Below are 20,134 nucleotides of genomic sequence, written 5' to 3'. Positions count from 1 at the left end.
CCCCCGACATATGGAAGTGAAAGGTGGAGTTTCAAGGCTAATTCAGGCACCTAGCTAGCCCTAAGAAGTAAATAAACAGCTCGATAAGAACGAAGGTAATGTAGCTTTAAACCACAGCCAAGGAAGCTAGAGTCACAGGGATGTTTGGTTCCCCTATTGAAACTGAAGATAATGTCTTAATATATGTCTCTAAGTTGTTTTTCTGGAACCCAGACTGTCACCAAATAAATTTGCTGGCACGGAGACCTCAGATAAGGGGAAACTGAAGTCTGAGCTCTGACCATCATTTGTTTTGTAAATTTCTTCCTGAGGGGCCTCAAGGGAGCCACGTCCATGAGCCAGAGCTAATCTTCATTTTGGCTGACTCCCAATTTTTAAACAAAGCTTCTCTTCCTTAACCAATTGCAAATCAGAACATCTTTGAATCCACCTATGACCTGTAAGCCATGTCCCATCCCCACTTTAAGATATCTCACCCTTTTAGGCATAAACCAATGTGTAACCTCAAAGTATTAATTTACTTTTTTGCCTGTAGCATTTGCTTTCCTGAAATTTACTCCTGCTTTTAAACACCGTCACCTGCAAGCCATTGCGGAGGTTGGGACTTAAGCGTGAGCTGACCCATTCTTGTTTGGTGCCCTCCAGATAAATGTTCCTTTCTCCCACTGCAAACCTCAGTATAGACACCTGGTCTTACTCTACTGGGTTGGTGGACCCCAGTTTGGTTCCATAAAAACCCTTTTTTTCTGGGCCTATGTCTCCACTATGTTCAAACGCATCAACCTCTGGGGTCTGGGGTTCTTTGTAAAATGCAGCATCTTCACACGTACTCCCCAGTGGACCATATTACCTCCCTCTTCTCTGATTATAGTCTCAAGGGGTTATCCTTGACCAGGGACATCAGAATTCTTTTAGGAGTAGTTAATAACAATGAACATTCCTAGGCCCTATTTCTGGCTTACTGAGGAAGGTGGACCAAGGAATCTGCATTTACAAACAAGTTCTTTGGATGGTGATTAGGCATACTCAAGTTTGAGAAACATGACGTATCTCAAATGAATCATTTCTATTGGTCCAGTTCATATTTGTTTATATGCCTGATTCAACTCCAAGAGTAGGGGTCATATTTTATTACGCTTTGCGTTGCCCGCAGTGCCTCACACATAAATGTCTTGTAACTAAATAAATCAGTGAAAAAGATATCATTACTTCAATCATGCATATAATTATTATATTAAATCAATAAAAACTAAGTCCTATGGCTATAGAAAAAGAGAGAGAACATGAGCTCTGCCTTTCTTTTTTGCAACTGTGTTGGATTTTTATCATCATTGATAACAATGAATTTTCATTATAGCAACTTTGATACCCTCTTGACCTGGAGTTCTCAAAAGGAGTAGGAAGGCAGTTTATATCGGAAGAGGGAGATTTGGCATTGTTAAATGTTGTGACAGAAACTGGAAAATTAAGTAAGTAAATGATCACAAATTTTCCAGTGCTAAAGAAAATGAAAATTTCTGGTACTTTGAAAATAAAGCAACAATCTTATTTCTAAAGGCCTTTACTCTTAAAATTTGATTTGAATTCTCTCAAGTATTGGAGGACTTTTATCTTTTTGCAGAAGAGAAAGGGAAGGTATTATGTAATGTAGCCTTTCAATGGGCTCTTTCTTCTCCTAGTGGAAAGCACCGTCTATTGCTCCTCCTGAATATTTGCTAATTGTTAGAAATTTACATTGACAAAAAGCATTGTTTCAAATTCAGAATAGAGAACATGCTTTTTAAAAACTGTGGTTCATGACTGTGTCCAAACATTAAAGCCTTAAATAAAAAGTTATTTCTTCAACAGGTTTGAGAATCTCTGAGCTCGGAGAACTTCAGCTTCTCTTCAGTATTTACTGAGTCCACTAATTTCTGAAGTTTCCTGAAGTAAACTAAGGCTGCATGTTACATCTGTCATTAAAATCGGGCTCCTCTGAGAATCATATGGAGCTAGAACTGATGAACTTGCAACTGAGACTTTTTTTAAAAATGATATCCTGAAAGCATATTTATGTCAATGCTTTTAAAAATAACTTTTGATTAAAGTGGATCAAGTATATGCTTTTAAAAATTGTTTTCCAGGGGGAAAACATAGTCTTTTAGAAACCTCATATGTGTCTATATAATTATTTATTATTGTCAATTGTTGAGAGATGCTTTGGTTAATCAGAAGTTGGTCTAAAGAAAAACGAATATAAATTTTGAGCAATAAAGTTCAAAATTTATTTTTATTCAAATGTTATTTTTATTTTTATTCTGTAAACATTGGTAGATTAGTGCATACATAAACAGTACATATTATCATAGGCAAAATTTATATAGAATTTTAAAAAATTAATAGTTCCAAAAACGGCAGCCTAATCGCAAGAATGATATTTTAAATTTGAGAGGAAATTGAGAAGGGAAGCACCAAGCAGTAGGGGACTCAGTCCCTTTGGTGGCTGCCATTGTTCAAAATACTTAGGGACAAAGCACACGGAGCCTGAACTCAGCCCTCAACTCACTGGGCCTGGGAAGAATTCCAGTTTATCTGAAGCTCAACTACTTTATCTGATGAATTATTGTTGAAATCATCACTAGGGGATTAAACGTTTCTGTTTGGAGAGACCTGAAAATGCTCAAATACCCATGGCCAAACATTTTGCCTAAAGGTACAATTCTACTGAGCCAACTCTACAACTCTATAAATCCATACCTTCTACGAGTGGAAACTGCGCTTTTATTTTTAGAACCCAACTTGATGGCTATTTGTTTCACCTGAGGAGGGGTGGCCATTCGCTTCACTTGAAGAGATCCAGCCTGTTGACCCATTTTTTATCAGCTTGTCTCAGAAGAGACTGAATTTTCTCCCGCGGTCTGTACCACCACCTCCCTTGTTCACAACCTAACAGTGGGTCCCAACAGCTGGAGTGCTAAGGATACAAAGGTCTGTTAATAACAGTGATTAATGTAGACATATGTAAAGAAAGGTAGGCAAAAAACCAATACTTTTAAGGAGTACCTGCAAACCAAAGGAAAGACTAAATGGTGGCCACTGAAACAGAACAAATATCTGTAGATGTTAGGGTCCCCCCAGAAAATTAATGAATAACTTACACAAATTTAGGATAGTTCCAAAACATTTTAATAAAACATCTTTTAAAAGATGTGGGCAGGATGTTTGGTAGGTTGGGTGTGAGAGAGACTTGAAATATTTGTGGTGGGATGCAGCTGTTAGAGCCCCATCAGAAGGAATGGTGTGAGGAGACCCTGTCTGCAGAAGGTATGACTTTGGCAGTGGGACAGCCAGTCCACGGGATGGAAGTAGGGAGAATCAATACAACACTCCAAATGGCCCTCCACTTACTGAACCAAATAATAGCTGGAAGGCAAGTGGTTTGCTGATGTTGTCCTTACAAGCAACCTTTCTAGGTCAAAGAGCTGGTAGAGAGTGAATCTGAAAGGGAAATTTTGGAAAACATCCAGCAGATGATCTAAGAGCTTTAAACATTGGTGATTTCGGGGGTAATTGCATTGATTACACTAGTGAAGTGTGCACACTGTTTCCTAATTAGTACTTTCATTAACAACAACAACAAAAATCAAAGACATTCCTTTGCAGAATGCTGGAAGTTCCTCCCCGTCCTTCCGGGAACCCTGGGAACTCAGTCTGTGCCTTTAGGTTAGAGATGACCACCGTGCATCCACCTCTCAACCCCTACCGAGATCCTCCAATCTAGCCCACCTCCATTCCTCAGCCCCATTTCTTTGCACACCAGGAAAGAGTAGCTCAAGAGTGCTAGGAACTCAAGCATGCTTTATTTTTCTTTCTGCTGATAGCACCACTTACCTCCCACTGCTATTGTCAAATTAACACACGTAGGGAAAAAAAATTAAGCATTAGTTAATTTCTTTTATATGAAAAGAGGAGAAAGGATTTGAAATTGTGTTGCTTTTGAAACAAAAATTTCAAATTAACAATATATGTGCAGGGGCTCAAATAATTGTTAGCTATATTGACCAGGAACAATGGAATTTAATCAGAAATGTAGAAATGAACAGATTTCTCATTAGTTAGTGCACTTACCAAGAACAGTTACTTGAGTTATATCTGCAGCACTATCTAGAGCAGTAAGAGCTGAACAGCAGTAAATACCTTGGTCCTCTAAAGTTACATTAGATATGGTCAAATTAGCTCCATCAATAATTATCCTGTCAGAAAAAAAGTGAGTACATGCTGAGAAGGAAAACAATAGAAATAATAGAAACCCGATCCTTTTAAAAATGCATATTCCTCATTGAAAACGATCTAAGAGTGAAAACCAAATTTATGCAGTACAAATTTGATTAGAGAATGCCACAGTTGAAACCTGGAGATAAAGAATTATTCTAGCATACACAAATGTCTACATACCCATAAACAAAATCACATTAAAAATTATTACGAAATCTAACCATCTGTTTGCACGAGTCACTGATGGAACCGTGTGTTGCCTAGCATTATACCTTACAATGGCCAAGATATATTTGAGTAATTCTTAAGGTATGTTTAGGGAACCACCTATATAGGCTCAATTGGAGTGCTTCTTACAAAGGCAGATTCCTGAATTCCATCTCCATTCCACAGAACCACAATACCTGAGATGGAGTCTGATAATCTCAGTTTTTCACAAGTTTCTCCTTTCTCTGCCCCTCCACTCCCAAGTAGACTGCACATTAAGATCTGATAGCAATTAAAGCATTCATATGCTTATTTGAACAGTAGATGGCAGTGTAGTACTTCTTTTTGCAAATCATTTCACCTCGCTTTTTATCATTTGTTCTTTTACCAATTTGCGATCAGGTTTATTATGAGAGAATTGCTTCTTTATAAATTTCACCTTTTACCCTGTACCTTTGTATTGTCGACATAACTATTAAAGTATTTTTCAAGTTCCACAAAATGTAAAATGTATTCACAATAATTGGCATTTGGTTGAAATAATTTAAATAGTGTCATCCTTGTGAGGAGGAAAGGAGGCTCACATAATTAATATTTTTAATGTACATTTCATATAAATGCTGAGAATTTTGAATTATATAAATCCACTTTAAATTGCAGTGGAATGAAGCATAGTTATTTTGATTATAGACAGAATCAGCCCTTATTCCTACACCAATAATAGAAAGATTTGCCAACCAATATTACCTTGAATTGTTAATCAAGAATCTCACTATAATTCTAGACATAATAAAACTTTGACATGAATTAACATCTCAGGTCATGTTAGTCAGGTGTCCATTTGATTCAATATTAGAATATTGCATATCCTGACAATTTTTGAAAAATTTACCTCATTAGATGAAAGAATACACTTTAATAACCTCTTGAAATAGGGCCTTTGTGCCCTGCACGAGAGTCCATAGTAGCTGAAATCTTGCCAAGATTTGAACCCTGGCATGGGTGCTTCAGGCCAGAGAAGAAAGCTACCAATTTTTTGGCAAGTCATAGTTGCATTATGCCTTGTTTCCAGTCTCACAAATGTACCTTAGGTGCCTGAAATTAATCAAGGTTGGGTGCCTCACTAGTCCTCGAAATGTGGTGGGTATGGTATACCTAAAGAACTTATTAAAAATATAATGTTTCAGCCTCAGTCCAGGTTCCAAATCAGTACATTTGGAGATGGGGCAAGGGCCATTGCATTTGAACATGAAGCCTAGATAATTCTGCCACACATCAAAATCTGACAACTATTTGCCTTAGCAGGGTCACACTACGTTGTGCTGCAGTAACAGACAGCTCCAAATTCTCCATGCCTAAGAAAACAATCACTTATTTCTCCCTCACATTATGTTCCCATCGTAGGTCAGTTGGATTCTGCTTTAAAAAGCTGCATCATTTCTACTCTCATAGCACCTGAAATCTTAGAAGCAGCTAAAAAGCATCTTCACGTCTTTGTGTCCCAATCTTTTCCTCTGTTTGCCTTCACCTGCTTAATTACCTTGCCTGAGAAATTTATCCACTAAAACCACTTCATCTGCAGCATCCTGTCTGCTAGTCCCTAATCCATGTTAGCAGCCAGTCTTGTCTTACCCTGTTCAGCTGAGTAATATCCGTGTTTCACTGAAGGCACCATGACAAAATGATTCTCTCTTTGGAGACCTGTGTTTGCGGCTCAGTTCCATCAATTATTGTTTGTACAACCTTGAATAAAACATTGAACCTAATTCATCTTATCTGAAAAATGGGGATACCAATATTTTCTTTCTCTTCAGGAGAATTAAATGAGGTAAAGCACATAAAGTGATTAGTGTATACAGCCTGGCAGAGTATGTGCTCAGAGAGTGTTACTAATAATATTAATTAAATGGATTTCATTCATTTTTGGATTATCACTAATCACATTTCTCATGGTTGATGTTTTAATGTCCCCAACTCCCATTTCTCCTGCCTCTCTGCTTGAACAAATTACCTTCTTTCCTAATTTGTTAGAAAGAAACCTTTCACTATGATTGTCTTATAATCTTTGCATCTTGAACTTCTCCCCTCCCTCTTTCATTTGCCACTATTTCTGGAGGGAAAAAAAAGCAGCTCCTATTTGGTGCCAAGGAAAATCCCTCCCACTGGATTCTCAATGCCCTTTCCTCCCACGCCCTCCTAGTTATCAGTATATCCCACTTTTCATGCTACAGTGGTCTCTCCTGCAGGACTAGGCCCCTCACTTTGCCTATAGTTATGAACAGTCCCGACTAACTTTGTTAAGCACGGTATAAATTCTAAAAATGGTTTCATATCCATGCTCCATTTCATTTTTTTATAACTATAGTGTATGGTCTATATCTTATATGGTCTATAGCCACATGCAGGTTGGAAATCCACAGAAAATTCCTTGGGGGCATTTCAATCTACCTAATAGCATTACTGCAAGGACTAAAGAGAGAAAGCGTGTATGGGAAGTACTAACATAAGACGAAGCCCCATAGGTCTAATGGTTCAGAGTGGCAGTTCCCAGCACTTACTGCATCCCTGCACAAGAAAGGGGACAAGAGAAACGAGAAGAAGGGATTTTCACTTCTCACCAAGTATATTTGATTAGAAATTTAACCTCTCTTTAGGTTAAAGCTTCTGGTCTTCTGCATAGTAATAAGAAAGTGTCTCAGCAGAAGGTAAGAAGTATGAGGTTGCTGATAGAAATTTAGCGGATACCTGTGACTTCTACTCCCTGCTATAGCTCCATGCCTGCCCTTGGCAGCAGCCAAGGCCAGCCAGCAGCCGTTACTCCCAGCCTTCCTCGCTCCTGGGGCCTCTTCTGAGCTAAGGTTATTGTCCTTTATCCCTGCTACTTGTTTAGGGAAATTGGCAGAACATCTGTGTCACTTGCTCAATCCACTCAGATAGCCAGAGGTTCATTTCAGTGTCAGCTCTTGCATCCTGCGGGAATTGTAAAACTGGGCCGCATGAAAAGGCTGCTTAGGGTTTCTGGGTTCAAAGCCTAAATGTACATGTCATATTACCAACAAGCCATGGGTATCTGATTCCCTTCTTGACTGGAGCCCGGAGGTCACATGGAAGACCCCGGAGGTCACATGGAAGACCCCGGATAGTCAGGCAGTAGTAACAAAAGAGGCAGAATTTAGGCATATCTGAGCAGTTGGCAGATCAGTGGAGACCTAACCTGAGACTCAAGATCTGTATTGCAAAGCATAGCCTTTAGATGGATATAATTAATCTTGCGTTTCAATGAGAACTGATTGTAATACATACACTGCCTTTCTGCAAATCTTTGTATATATAGGAAGGAGGGGAGAGAATAAATTAAGTACCAAGGCTGAGACCAATGCCTTCGCATAGAGGTGGCTCACACATAAATACCAAGGTAGACCAAGCAAGCAACAGAAATGAGACAAGTAGAATGAAGAAATGGCTAGTGGGGGGAGGGGGGGTGGGGAGGGGTGGAGGCGGGAGCAAGGGGCTGTGTTCAGAGGCTCCCATGGAAAAGAACCATAGTAAGTGTGTGAATCCTTCACTGGCAACCAAGGTATCCAGGTTTCTCTTATCAGAACTGACTAGGAGGCTGGCAGGATCCACGGAGAGGAGTGAAGAACAGTGTGTGCAGTGGTCCACCTGAGAGCCACAGTGGGGCAGGGGAGACCCCTTCCCCCAGCCAAGGGAGGCAGTGAGTGAGTGTGCTACCCAGAGAGGGATACAGTGCTTTTTCCACGGAACTGTGCAACGCATGGATTGGAAGACCCTAGTCACAAACTCAAGCCATTGGGTCTAGTGTCACAATCCCGGAGCTCCACAGATTCTCAACAGCCTCTCGGCAGGAATCTGCTTAAGCCTACTGAGCTCCTGGAGGGAGGGGAGGCCAGCCCCACAGCTGCAGCTGCCTGCTGCCTAAGCCATTTGAGCTCCTTAGGAGAGGGGCAGCAGCCAGCACTGGGAATCACAACTGCCTAACACGCTAAGCTCCCTGGGTGAGGGAAAGGCAACATTCATGTCTATAGCTCCAGGCTGTGCTTTTTCCCCTGCTGGAGCCAGGGAGGCTGGATGGCTCGGTCCCAAGACATGTCCCCCACAGCCCAACACACCCACTGTGGCAGACTCAATGCCTCTTCAGGCCTGAACTTGACCCATCATTCCTCCTTGGATGGGGCTTCCCTGCAGGAACTCCAATAACTCCAGCCAGTATCAGCTCTTGCATCCTGCGGGAATTGTAAAACTGGGCCACTTGAAAAGGCTGCTTAGGGCTTCTGGGTTCAAAGCCTAAATGTACATGTCATATTACCAACAAGCCATGGGTATCTGATTCCCTTCTTGGCTGTAGCCCAGAGGTCACATGGGAGACCCCAGATAGGCAGTAGTAACAAAAGAGGCAGAATTTAGGCATATCTGAGCAGTCGGTAGATCAGTGGAGACCTAACTTGAGACTGGAGATCTGTATTGCAAAGCATAGCCTTTAGATGTATATAATTAATTTCGTGTTTCAGTGAGAACTGGTTGTAATACATACACTGCCTTTCTGCAAACCTTTATATATATAGGAAGGAGGGAAGAGAATAAATTAAGTACCAAGGCTGATACCAATGCCTTTGCATAGAGGTGGCTCACACATAAATACCAAGGTAGACTAAGCAAGCAACAGAAATGAGACAAGCAGAATGAAGAGGCTCAGGGACAGAACCCAGATGTCCCTGGGCCTGAGCCCGTAGGGGGAGGGGTGGCCACGGTCTCTGTAGACCAGCAGACTTAGTCTCTCCTCCTGGTAGTTCTGAGGAATCCAGGCAGCCCAGATGAGTAGGTTTCCCCCTAGTGAAGCACATCCCCTCCACCAAGGGACAAAGTGCTTCATTAGACGGGTCCTATTCCCTGTGCCACCCAACTGGGTGAGACCCTCGAACAGGGGTTGTCAGACATCCTGTATAAGAGTGATCCTACTGGCATCAGGTTGGTGACCCTTGAGGTCTGAGATCCCACAATAAGTAGCAGGCACCCATCTTGGCTGTTCTCCACCCTCCTTGAGTGACATCTCCAGACACAAGAGTGAACCAGATGAATAGGACCTGAAGTGGACCCCCAGCAAACTGCAGCAGCACTACAGAAGATGGAGCTGATTATTGAAAGAAAAAAAAAAAGAAAGAAAGAAGGAAAAGAAAACAAAAACAACAGAATCAGCAACAAAAATCTCCCACAAAAACCCCATCCAAGGTCAGCAGCCTCAAGATAGAAGTTAGACAAATTCATGAAGATGAGAAAGAATCAACGACGACAAAAAAAACCACTAAAAACTCAAAAGGCCTCTCCTCCCAATGATCACAACATCTCACCAGCAAGGGCACAGAACTGGATGGAGGATGAGGCAGCTGAATTGACAGGAGTAGGCTTCAGAGGATGGGTAATAAAAAGCTATGCTGAGCTAAAGGAGCATGTTCTAACCCAATGCAAGGAAGCTAAGAACCTTGATAAAAGGTCACAGGAGCTGCTAACTAGAATAACCAGTTCAGAGAGGAACATAAATGACCTAATGGAGCTGAAAAATACAGCAGGAGAATTTCATGAAGCATACACAAGTATCAAGAGCCAAAGCTACCAAGTGGAAGAAAGGATATGAGAGTTTGAAGACCACCTTGCTGAAATATGGTGTGCAGACAAGACTAGAGAAAAAAGAAAGAAAAGGAATGAACAAAGCCTTCAAGAAATATGGGACTTCATAAAAAGACTGAACCTACAATTGATTGGCATACCTGAAGGAGATGGGTAGAATGGAAACAAGCTGAAAAACACACTTCCAGATATTATCCAGGAGAACTTCCCAAACCTAGCAAGACAGGCCAACATGGAAATTGAGGAAATACAGAGTACACCACTAAGATACTCCATGAGAAGATCAACCCCAAGACACATAATCATCAGATTCTCTAAGGTTGAAATGAAGGAAAAAATGTTCAGGGCAGACAGAGAGAAAGGCCAGGTCACCTACAAAGGGAAGCCCATCAGACTAACAGTGGACCTCTCAGCAGAAACTCTACAAGCTAGAAGAGAGTGGGGGCCAATATTCAATATTCTTAAAGAAAAGAATATTCAGCCCAGAATTTCATATCCTGCCAAACTAAGCTTCACAAGTGAAGCAGAAATAAAATCCTTTCCAGACAAGCAAATGCTGAGAGATTTCATTACTGTCAGGCCTGCCTTGCAAGATCTCCTGGAAAAAAAGCACTAAATATAGAAAGGAAAAACCAGAACCAGTCATGCAAAAACACACCAAAATATAAAGACCAATGACATGATGAAGAAACTTCACCAACTAATGAGCAAAATGACCGAACAGCATCATGATGACAGGATCAAATTCACACATAACAATACTAACCTTAAATGTAAACGCACTAAACAACCCAATTAAAAGACACAGACTGACAAATCAGATAAGGCGTCAAGACTCATCTGTGTGCTGTATTCAGGAGACCCATCTCACGTCCAAAGACACACATAGGCTCCAAATAAAGGGATGGAGGAAAATTTACCAAGCAAATGGAAAGCAAAACAAAGCAGGGTTTGCAATCCTAGTCTCTAACAAAACAAACTTAAAACCAACAAAGATCAAAAAAGACAAGAAGGGCATTACATAGTGGTAAAGGGAACAATTCAACAAGAAGAGTTAACTATTCTAAACATATATACACCCAAAACAGGAGCAACCAGTTTCATAAAACAAGCTCTTAGAGACATACAAAGAGACTTAGACTCCCACACAATAATAGTGGGAGACTTCAACAACCCACTGTCAATATTAGACAGATCAATGAGACAGAAAATTAACAAAGATATTCAGAACTTGAACCCAGCTCTGAACCAAGCAGACCCAATAGACATCTACAGAACTCTCCACCCCAAACCAACAGAATATACTTTCTTCTCAGCACCATATCACCCTTATTCTAAAACTGACCACATAATTGGAAACAAAACACTCCTCAGCAAATACAAAAAACCGTAAACCATAACAAACAGTCTCTCGGACCACAATGCAACCAAATTAGAACTCAGGATTAAGAAACTCATGCAAAACAACACAACTACATGGAAATTGATAAACTTGCTCCTGAATGACTCCTAGGTAAATAATGAAATTAAGGCAGAAATTAAGAAGTTTTTTGAAACCAATGAGAACAAAGACACAAAGTACCAGAGTATGTGGGACACAGCTAAAGCATTTAGTGCTATAAATTTCCCTAAATGCCCACATCACAAAGCTAGAAAGATCCACATGTTAACATCACAATTAAAAGAGCGAGAGAGGCAAAAGCAAACTAATCCAAGAGCTAGCAGAAGATAAGAAATATTGAAGGAGATAGAGATACAAAAAATCCTCCAAAAAATCAATGAATCCAGGAACTTTTTTTTTTAAATTAACAAAATAGTCGACTAGCTAGACTGATAAAGAAGAAAGAGAGAAGAATCAAGTAGACACAATAACAAAATGATAAATGGGACATCACCACTGACCCCACAGAAATGCAAACTACCATCAAAGAATACTGTAAACACCTCCATGCAAATAAATTAGAAAATCTAGAAGAAATGGATATATTCTTGGACACATACACCCTCCCAATACTAAATCAGGAAGAAGTTGAATCCCTGAATAGACCAATAACAAATTCTGAAATTGAGGCAGTAATTAATAGTCTACCAGCCAATAAAGCCCAGGACCAGATGGATTCACAGCCGAATTCTACAAGAAGTACAAAAAGGAGCTGGTACCATTCCTTCTGAAACTATTCCACACAATTGAAAAGGAGGGACTCCTCCCTAACTCATTTTGTGAAGCTAGCATCATCCTGATACCAAAACCAGGAAGAGACACAACAAAAAAAGAAAACTTCAGGCCAATATCCCTGATGAACATTGATGTGAAAATCCTCAATAAAATACTGGCAGACCGAATCCAGCAGCATATCAAAAAACTTATCCACCATGAACAAGTCAGCTTCATCTCTGGGATTCAAGGCTGATTCAACATATTCAAATCAATAAATGTAATTCATCACATAAACAGAACCAAAGACAAAAATCTACATGATTATCTCAATAGATGCAGAAAAGGCCTTTGATAAAATTGAACATCCCTTCATGTTAAAAATTCTCAATTAACTAGGTATTGATGGAACACATCTCAAAATAGTAAGAGCTACTTATGATAAACCCACAGCCAATATCATATTGAATGGACAAAAGCTGGAAGCATTCCCTTTGCAAACCAGTACAAGACAAGGATGCCCTCTCTCACCACTCCTATTCAACATAGTATTGGAAGTTCTGGCCAGGGCAATCAGGCAGAATAAAAAAAATAAAGTGTATTCAAATAGGAAGAGAGGAAGTCAAATTGTTTCTATTTGCAGATGACATGATTTTATATCTAGAAAACTCCATTGTCTCTGCCCCAAAACTCCTTGAACTGATAAGCAACTTCAGCAATGTCTCAGGATACAAAATCAATGTGCAAAAATCACAAGCATTCCTTTACCCCAGCAATAGACCAGCAGAGAGCCAAATCATAAATGCACTCCCATTCACAATTGCTACAAAGAGAATAAAATACCTAGGAATACAGTTAACAAGGGATGCAAAGGACCTCTTCAAGGAGAACTACAAACCACTGCTCAAGGAAGTAAGAAAGGACATACACAAATGAAAAGAAAATTCCATCCTCATGGATACAAAGAATTAATATCATGAAAATAGCCACACTGCCCAAAGTAATTTATAGATTCAATGCCATTCCCATCAAACTACCATTGACATTCTACACCGAACTAGAAAAAAACTACTTTAAATTTCATGAGGAATCAAAGAAGATCCCATATAGCCAAAACAATCCTAAGCAAAAAGAACAAATCTGGAGGCATCAAACTACCTGACTTCAAACTATACTATAAGGCTACAGTAACCAAAACAGCATGCTACTGGTATGAAGACAGACATATAGACAAATGGAGCATAACAGAGACCTGAAAAATAACACCACACATCTACAATCATCTGATCTTTGACAAAACTGACAAATTCAAGCACTGGGGAAAGGATCACCATTCAACAAATGGTGCTGGGAAAACTGGCTAGCCATATGCAAACAACTGAAACAACTGAAACTGAACCCCTTCCTTACACATTATACAAAAATTAACTCAAGATGAATTAAGACTTAAATGTAAAACCCAAAGCCATAAAGACCCTAGAAGAAAACCTAGACAGTACCATTCAGTACACAGGCATGGGCAAAGACTTCACGACAAAAATGCCGAAAGCAATTGCAACAGAAACCAAAATTTACAAATGTGATCTAATCAAACTAAAGCATTTCTGCACAGCAAAAGAAACTATCATCGGAGCGAATAGGCAGCTTACAGAATGGAAGAACATTTTTACAATCTACCCATCTGACAAAGGTCTAATATTCATAACTTAAAAGGAACTTAAACATATTTACAAGAAACAAACAAACAACCCCATCAAAGAATGGGCAAAGAATATGAACAGACATTTCTCAAAAGAAGACATTTACATGGCCAACAAACATATGAAAAAAAAGCTCAACATGACCGATCACCAGAGAGATGCAAGTCAAAACCACAATGAGATACCATCTCATGCCAGTCAGAATGGGGATTATTAAAAAGTCAAGAAACAACAGATGCTGGTGAGACTGTGGAGAAAAAGGAACACTTTTACACTGTTGGTGAGAATGTAAATTAGTTCAACCATTGTGGAAGACAGTGTGGCAATTCCTCAAGGATCTAGAACTGGAAATACCATTTGACCCAGCAATCACATTACTGGCTCTATACCCAAGGGAATATATATCTTTCTACTATAAAGACACATGCACATATATGTTTATTGCTGCACTGTTTACAATAGTAAAGACATGAAACTGACACAAAGGTCCATCAGTGATAGGCTGGATAAAGAAAATATGGTACATATACACCATGGAATACTATGCAGCCACAAAAAGGAATGAGATCCTGTCCTTTGCAGGGACATGGATGAAGCTGGAAGCCATCATTCTCAGCAAACAAGTGGGAGATGAACAATGAGAACACGTGGACACAGAGAGGGGAATCACACATATCAGGGACTTTTGGTGGGTGGAGGGCAAGGGTAGAGAACTTAGGTCAATAGGTGCAGCAAACCACCATGGCACATGTATACCTATGTAGCAAACCTGCACGTTCTGTTCCTTGTATCCCATTTTTTTAAGAAGATATAAAGAAAAACAAAAATTAAAAAAAAAAAGAAATTTGTCATAAGAAAAAAAATGAAGAAATTAGTAGTACAAATCACAAGAGCAAAAATGGACTGTGCACTTGGTATTTTCTAAGTGCTCTGTATGTTAATGTTTTCTAAGTTCTTGGTATTGTTAACCCTATAATGAAAGTACCTTTTTAATACTTTTAATTCAAACTATGTTATGGGATTTAAAACCAAGGCACACAGATGTTAAGCAGCTTGTCTAAGTTCAAAGATCTAATAAGTGACTGAACTGAGATTTGAATCTGAGCCATTGAGCTTCAGAGTTTATGATCTTACCCATGGCACTGTTGCTGTCTCATGCAAGCAGCACATGTCCTATCTAAACATTTTCAGATTTTTACTTTTACAGAGCAATAAATTACAAAACTAATGAGAGGTGAGATTTGGCTCCAACATGGTTAAGTTTTAATCCTTATTTAGTAACAATGCAAAAGCATGCAAAGCTGACTTTGACATATTTTCAAAAGAGAGTAGACATTCAGCAAATGCTGACTTTTTATTTCTTTGATGTACTTAATATTGTCTAGTGCTATTAAGCATCCATTCACACTTTCCTCTATATGTTCCCTTTTATATTTTGTCTATATTCTCTATACAGAGTTTGGAAGACTCAAACGTATGCTTCTCAGTACTTTCCGGCAGGAAGAATCCCAGATATACTTTAGGTTTTGCTAGTTAGTTAAATAAACTCATGTGAGATTGAAAAGTAGAAGGAAAATGGACTCCATCTTCTCTGGGCCAGTGGAAGCAGATAGTGGTTCTGGCAGACATGAGAGTTGGCAGGGGCAGGACTCACGAGTAGTACCAATGGGGTGAGGTAGTCATGAAGATGGCAGCAGTTTCCAGACACCTGGATTGCAGCTGCAGTGCTTTGTGATCAAGAACGTAGAAGACTAGTGTGCAGCTTCTTCTAGGCCTAGCTCCTCCAGTCTCCTTTTTTGCAAGCATCCAAGCCCATGCAGTTCTCAGTCTTTTTTTTGCAAGCATCCAAGCCCTTGCAATTCTTCCTCAGTTACTTAGAGTGGTTTCTATTTCACACACTAACAGAATGGTACATGTTACATGAAAAGTCAGTAGCAAAAATAGGATGATAAATATATGATAGGAGAGTGAAGTGACTTGAAGACAGAAATATTATTCAGTTTTTGTTTTTATTTCAGTATGAATACTTTTAGAACTTTTTATTTTTTATTTTTTATTTTTTTTTGTTTTGAGACAGAGTCTCACTCTGTCATCTAGGCTGGAGTGCAGTGGTATGATCTCAGCTCACCGCAACCCCCACCTCCTGGGTTCAAGTGATACTTGTGCCCCAGCCTCTTGAGTAGCTGGGATTGCACGTGCACACCACCATGCTTGGCTAATTTTTGTATTTTTAATAGAGACGAGGTTTCACCATGTTGGTTAGGCTAGTCTCGAACTCCTGGCCTCAAGTGATCCATCCACCTCAGTCTCCCAAAGGGCTGGGATTACAAGCATGAGTCACTGCGCCCGGCCTGGAATTTTTCTTTCAAATGCAAGGTGTTCAACCCAAGCAAATATTATGACACATCATAGTAGTTTACCTACCTGCCATCTTCTGTGCCATTAATTTCGAAGGCTTCTCCATCTTTACTCCAGGACAACTTCAAACTGTGTTTCAAATGTAAGTCACATTTGCTCTCACAATGCAATTCAAGCATATGCAATTTGGGGATACGAGGATTCTTAGGAGAAACTCTAAGTTGTGTAGCATCTGTTTTTACCAAACAAAGATATTAGTTAGCACTAAGCATAGCTTACATTGTTATTAAGTGCCTGCAATTTAAGTAACCCAAACTGTCACCATAACAGTCCAATCCTCATGCAGGGTTTCTCCCACTGTAATTTCCTAACATTGTATGTCATTATTATTTTCTTTCCATCCAGGCTTGGACATCTGACAAAATTTAAGTGGAAATATCAATTAATAGTTTAGGAATTTCCCTCATTATTTCTTGGGCAAGGGAGTAAGCAAAGTATGAGCAAACAAATGTCTCTAGAATTTGAAAACAACATAATTTCTCCTTCAAGTGCTTCTGGATATGTAATCAAAGCACTGTAAAGGAAAAGGGATAGTTGATTCTCTGTTAGCATGTTTATTATTAATTCAGAAACCTGAGGGTAAATGTTCAAGCCCATGCATGGATGAAATATCAACATGAAGGTGGGGAACTAGAAAATAAGCCTTGGAAGGGTAGGGCCTGTGCCTGTTTTGTAACACTGTGGTATCCTCAGAGCCTAGAAGGGAGCCTATATATCATAGGCATTCAATACATATTGCTAAATCTACTGTTGAATGAATTACAGTGAGTGATAATTTGAAACAAAAATAAAGTTGTGGTTATCAACATTATGAAACTCAAAGATTAGTATATGGTTGCCTTAAAAAATGTTTGCTTCATTATGATTGTTTCAAAACATGCAATCCTTACTCTTTAAGGCTATGTTAAAAGTAAGTATACTCTTAATGTGGCATTAGGCATTTTGGGGGACCTCTCACAGACCAACTGTACAGGTTGACCTCCAATTTCATAATTATACTCTGATATTTGCTATGTACATTTTCCTCAAGGAACTGGTTAAAAACGGAAAGTGTTAATAAAATTAATTGTTATCCCAGGCACAAAAACTTGAAGAGACTATTAAATTGAATTAATTTTAACTGAATTATTTGACATCCTACTTCTAATTCTAAATATAAAGCCAGAAATTCATTTAATAATAATATAATTTAATAAGCACTTCTCTATCAGGACTCTGCTATGTAATGTATATTCATTGTGGCATTTTATAATTATAACAACTTTATGAATATTAATACTCCCACCTTACACAGAACGTAATTTAAGGTTAAAATGAAATTAAACCATAAGACCAAGGTTTCCTAACTGGTAAGGTGCTAAATCAGGATTTAAACCCAAATCTGCCTGAGATTAAAGCTCATGCTTTCTTTTTTTTTTTTTTTTTGAGACGGAGTCTGGCTCTGTCGCCCAGGCTGGAGTTTAGTGGTGATCTCAGCTCACTGCAAGCTCCGCCTCCTGGTTTCACTCCATTCTCCTGCCTCAGCCTCCTGAGTAGCTGGCACTACAGGAGCCCGCTGCCACGCCCGGCTAATTTTGTTTTTGTATTTTTAGTAGAGACGGGATTTCACCATGTTCGCCAGTATGGTCTCGATCTCTTGACATCGTGATCCACCCATCTCGGCCTCCCAAAGTGCAGGGATTATAGGCGTGAGCCACCGTGCCCGGCCAAAGCTCATGCTTTCAATCACTATACTATATAGACTCTCACTTAACTCCATTCCCAACATGACTTTTGTATATGTAAAAAAATGTGTCCTTAATCCTTCATTGATATGATTTGTATATAGTCTTTGCATATAAAATAGACACTACAGCATATTGAAAATTTGTAAACCTGTCCATCTCTCTGGCCACTAGCAGTTTTGAGGTCCATTTTGGGTGAAGCGCTGTGTTGGGCAATAGGAATGCAAAGTTCTATTTAGATTTGAGGCTTCATGCTCCTTACAGCTAGCTGTGTTGCTTAACCTTAATATAGGTTTACTTTTTGAAGTATAAACACAATCATCATCATCTTCAGTGACTTCATGAGGGCATCCTGAAAAGTATACATAACATTTGAAAATGTAGAAGACATAAGATATAAGTAGATATTATGAGAGAGTATTTGTGTGCTTTAAAAATATAGTCTGTCGGGGTGGCACATTGATTTACTTAGGGCACAGAGAGACAAATACTACAAAATAAGAAAAGGATGTAAGACCAAAGAGAAGGAAAAAAAAGGGATGAAAAAAGAAGGAAGGAAGGATGTATATGGGAAAAGAGAAAAAAAGAAATGTCAAGACATCAGTGGATACAACAGCAGAATATGTATGGAGTAAAAAGGCATCAGTGAAAACAGATGATGAAACAACTATGCTCTCCCTTTTCTAGGTGGAAGGGAGAAGCGGGCTGGGATATTGACATGACACAAGAAACAGAAGTGCTTCCTACTATTACTGAAGGACCTTTCTGTTCTTTGGGTTTTCTTGAGGATTCTCTGAGCAATATTAAAATCAAAATATCGGTGAAACCCAAGAAACTATCAACAGCTCCCAGGACTGTGCGCTGAAGTGAGAAGGAATAATACAAAGCTGTTTATGACCCAAAAAGAGGATCAAAAATCCTCCTCATTCTGTCATGCCTCAATCATTATAAAGTTATGAGTTTGTGAAATCTTTAGCTCAAAAACTTGATTACTGGTAACATTACCTTGAGTTGGCTTTTGAAATAAAATGTAGTTACAGAAATGTGGTGTAGTGTGGTTAATAGGTCATTTTTAAATATTGACAGCCATCTGTCACTAAGGACACCTGGCTCCCTCTTAAAATAGGATGAAGCTGCACACATATCATTGGCATACCCTGTAATTCTTGCAATAATCTTTTAGATGAAACCCAATCTAGGAATTTTGAAAAACGTTTCAAAGAAATTTATCAGGCACTCCAACATAAACTGTATTATTCCATTTGGGCAAATGAAGACAGACTGAACCCACGTGACAATTCATGCAAAGTAACAGTGAAATAAAAATACTTCTAATATCCAAATTGGCTGTGACTGCAGTTTTTCCTATAGCATTTTCTACCCAACATGAGTATGACCCAGCGTCTTCTTCAGTGGTTCTGTTGATCTGCAATGTGCCATTGTCATAGACATGATACCGCCTGCCCTCCAGGGGTTTCGCTTCTTCCACCTTCTGCCTATGGACAGAGAAAGCATACATCCATTTGAGGTGAGGCAAAATTGCATACTCTTTTTAATACTAGTCAGTGACGTCATTCAGCCTAATCACCTTTCAGCAGCTTAGCAAACCTTATGAAATGTTCCACTGGGTTTCATATTTTTCTCAAAATGGACCATGAATGTATATCTTATCTACCCAAATAGACTGCGGCTAGAGAAAGCCTAAGTCCATGCTCTGTGCTTCTGCTGTATTTGTCATAGCTACCAGCACCCGTTTGCATGTATCCTCAGAGCTTAATAAATATTTTCTGGCTTATTGATGGTGAACTCTTTAGTTAATGATCACTCCAGGGTACCAAATGGGAAAGCTAGTAATTGAAAGAGATAATGAATCTGCCAAACCTCCTGCTGTCCTGGGAGAACATTGGTCATTCAGAAATATTATAAGCCAGGGAGTCTCTAGCCAAATAGACTGTGGACATGGATTACATTTACCCTATCAACCCCAGAGCCATTTCCTCCCACATTCATCCATTTCCAAGCATTTGCTGCCA

The 20,134-nt window shown here is 39.3% G+C and overlaps 1 protein-coding gene across 7 annotated transcripts in view; it reads right to left on the bottom strand.

Moving 5' to 3' along the window:
- Positions 1 to 20,134, bottom strand: part of CHL1 (cell adhesion molecule L1 like) — a 214,138-nt gene that overhangs the window by 27,224 nt on the left and 166,780 nt on the right. For all 7 annotated transcript variants that reach the window (XM_050778560.1, XM_050778563.1, XM_050778558.1 and 4 more), the window contains 3 exons: positions 19,431 to 19,597; positions 16,384 to 16,549; positions 4,108 to 4,232 (listed from right to left, as the gene is read on the bottom strand). In XM_050778560.1, coding sequence (XP_050634517.1) covers positions 4,108 to 4,232; positions 16,384 to 16,549; positions 19,431 to 19,597 — 458 coding nt within the window. The remainder of the gene's footprint in view (positions 1 to 4,107; positions 4,233 to 16,383; positions 16,550 to 19,430; positions 19,598 to 20,134) is intronic.

The sequence above is a fragment of the Macaca thibetana genome, chromosome 2 (assembly GCF_024542745.1).
Source record: "Macaca thibetana thibetana isolate TM-01 chromosome 2, ASM2454274v1, whole genome shotgun sequence".
Taxonomy (NCBI): Eukaryota; Metazoa; Chordata; class Mammalia; order Primates; family Cercopithecidae; genus Macaca; species Macaca thibetana.
Note: the sequence above shows the minus strand (reverse complement) of the source record. Positions and strands in the feature narration are given on the sequence as shown.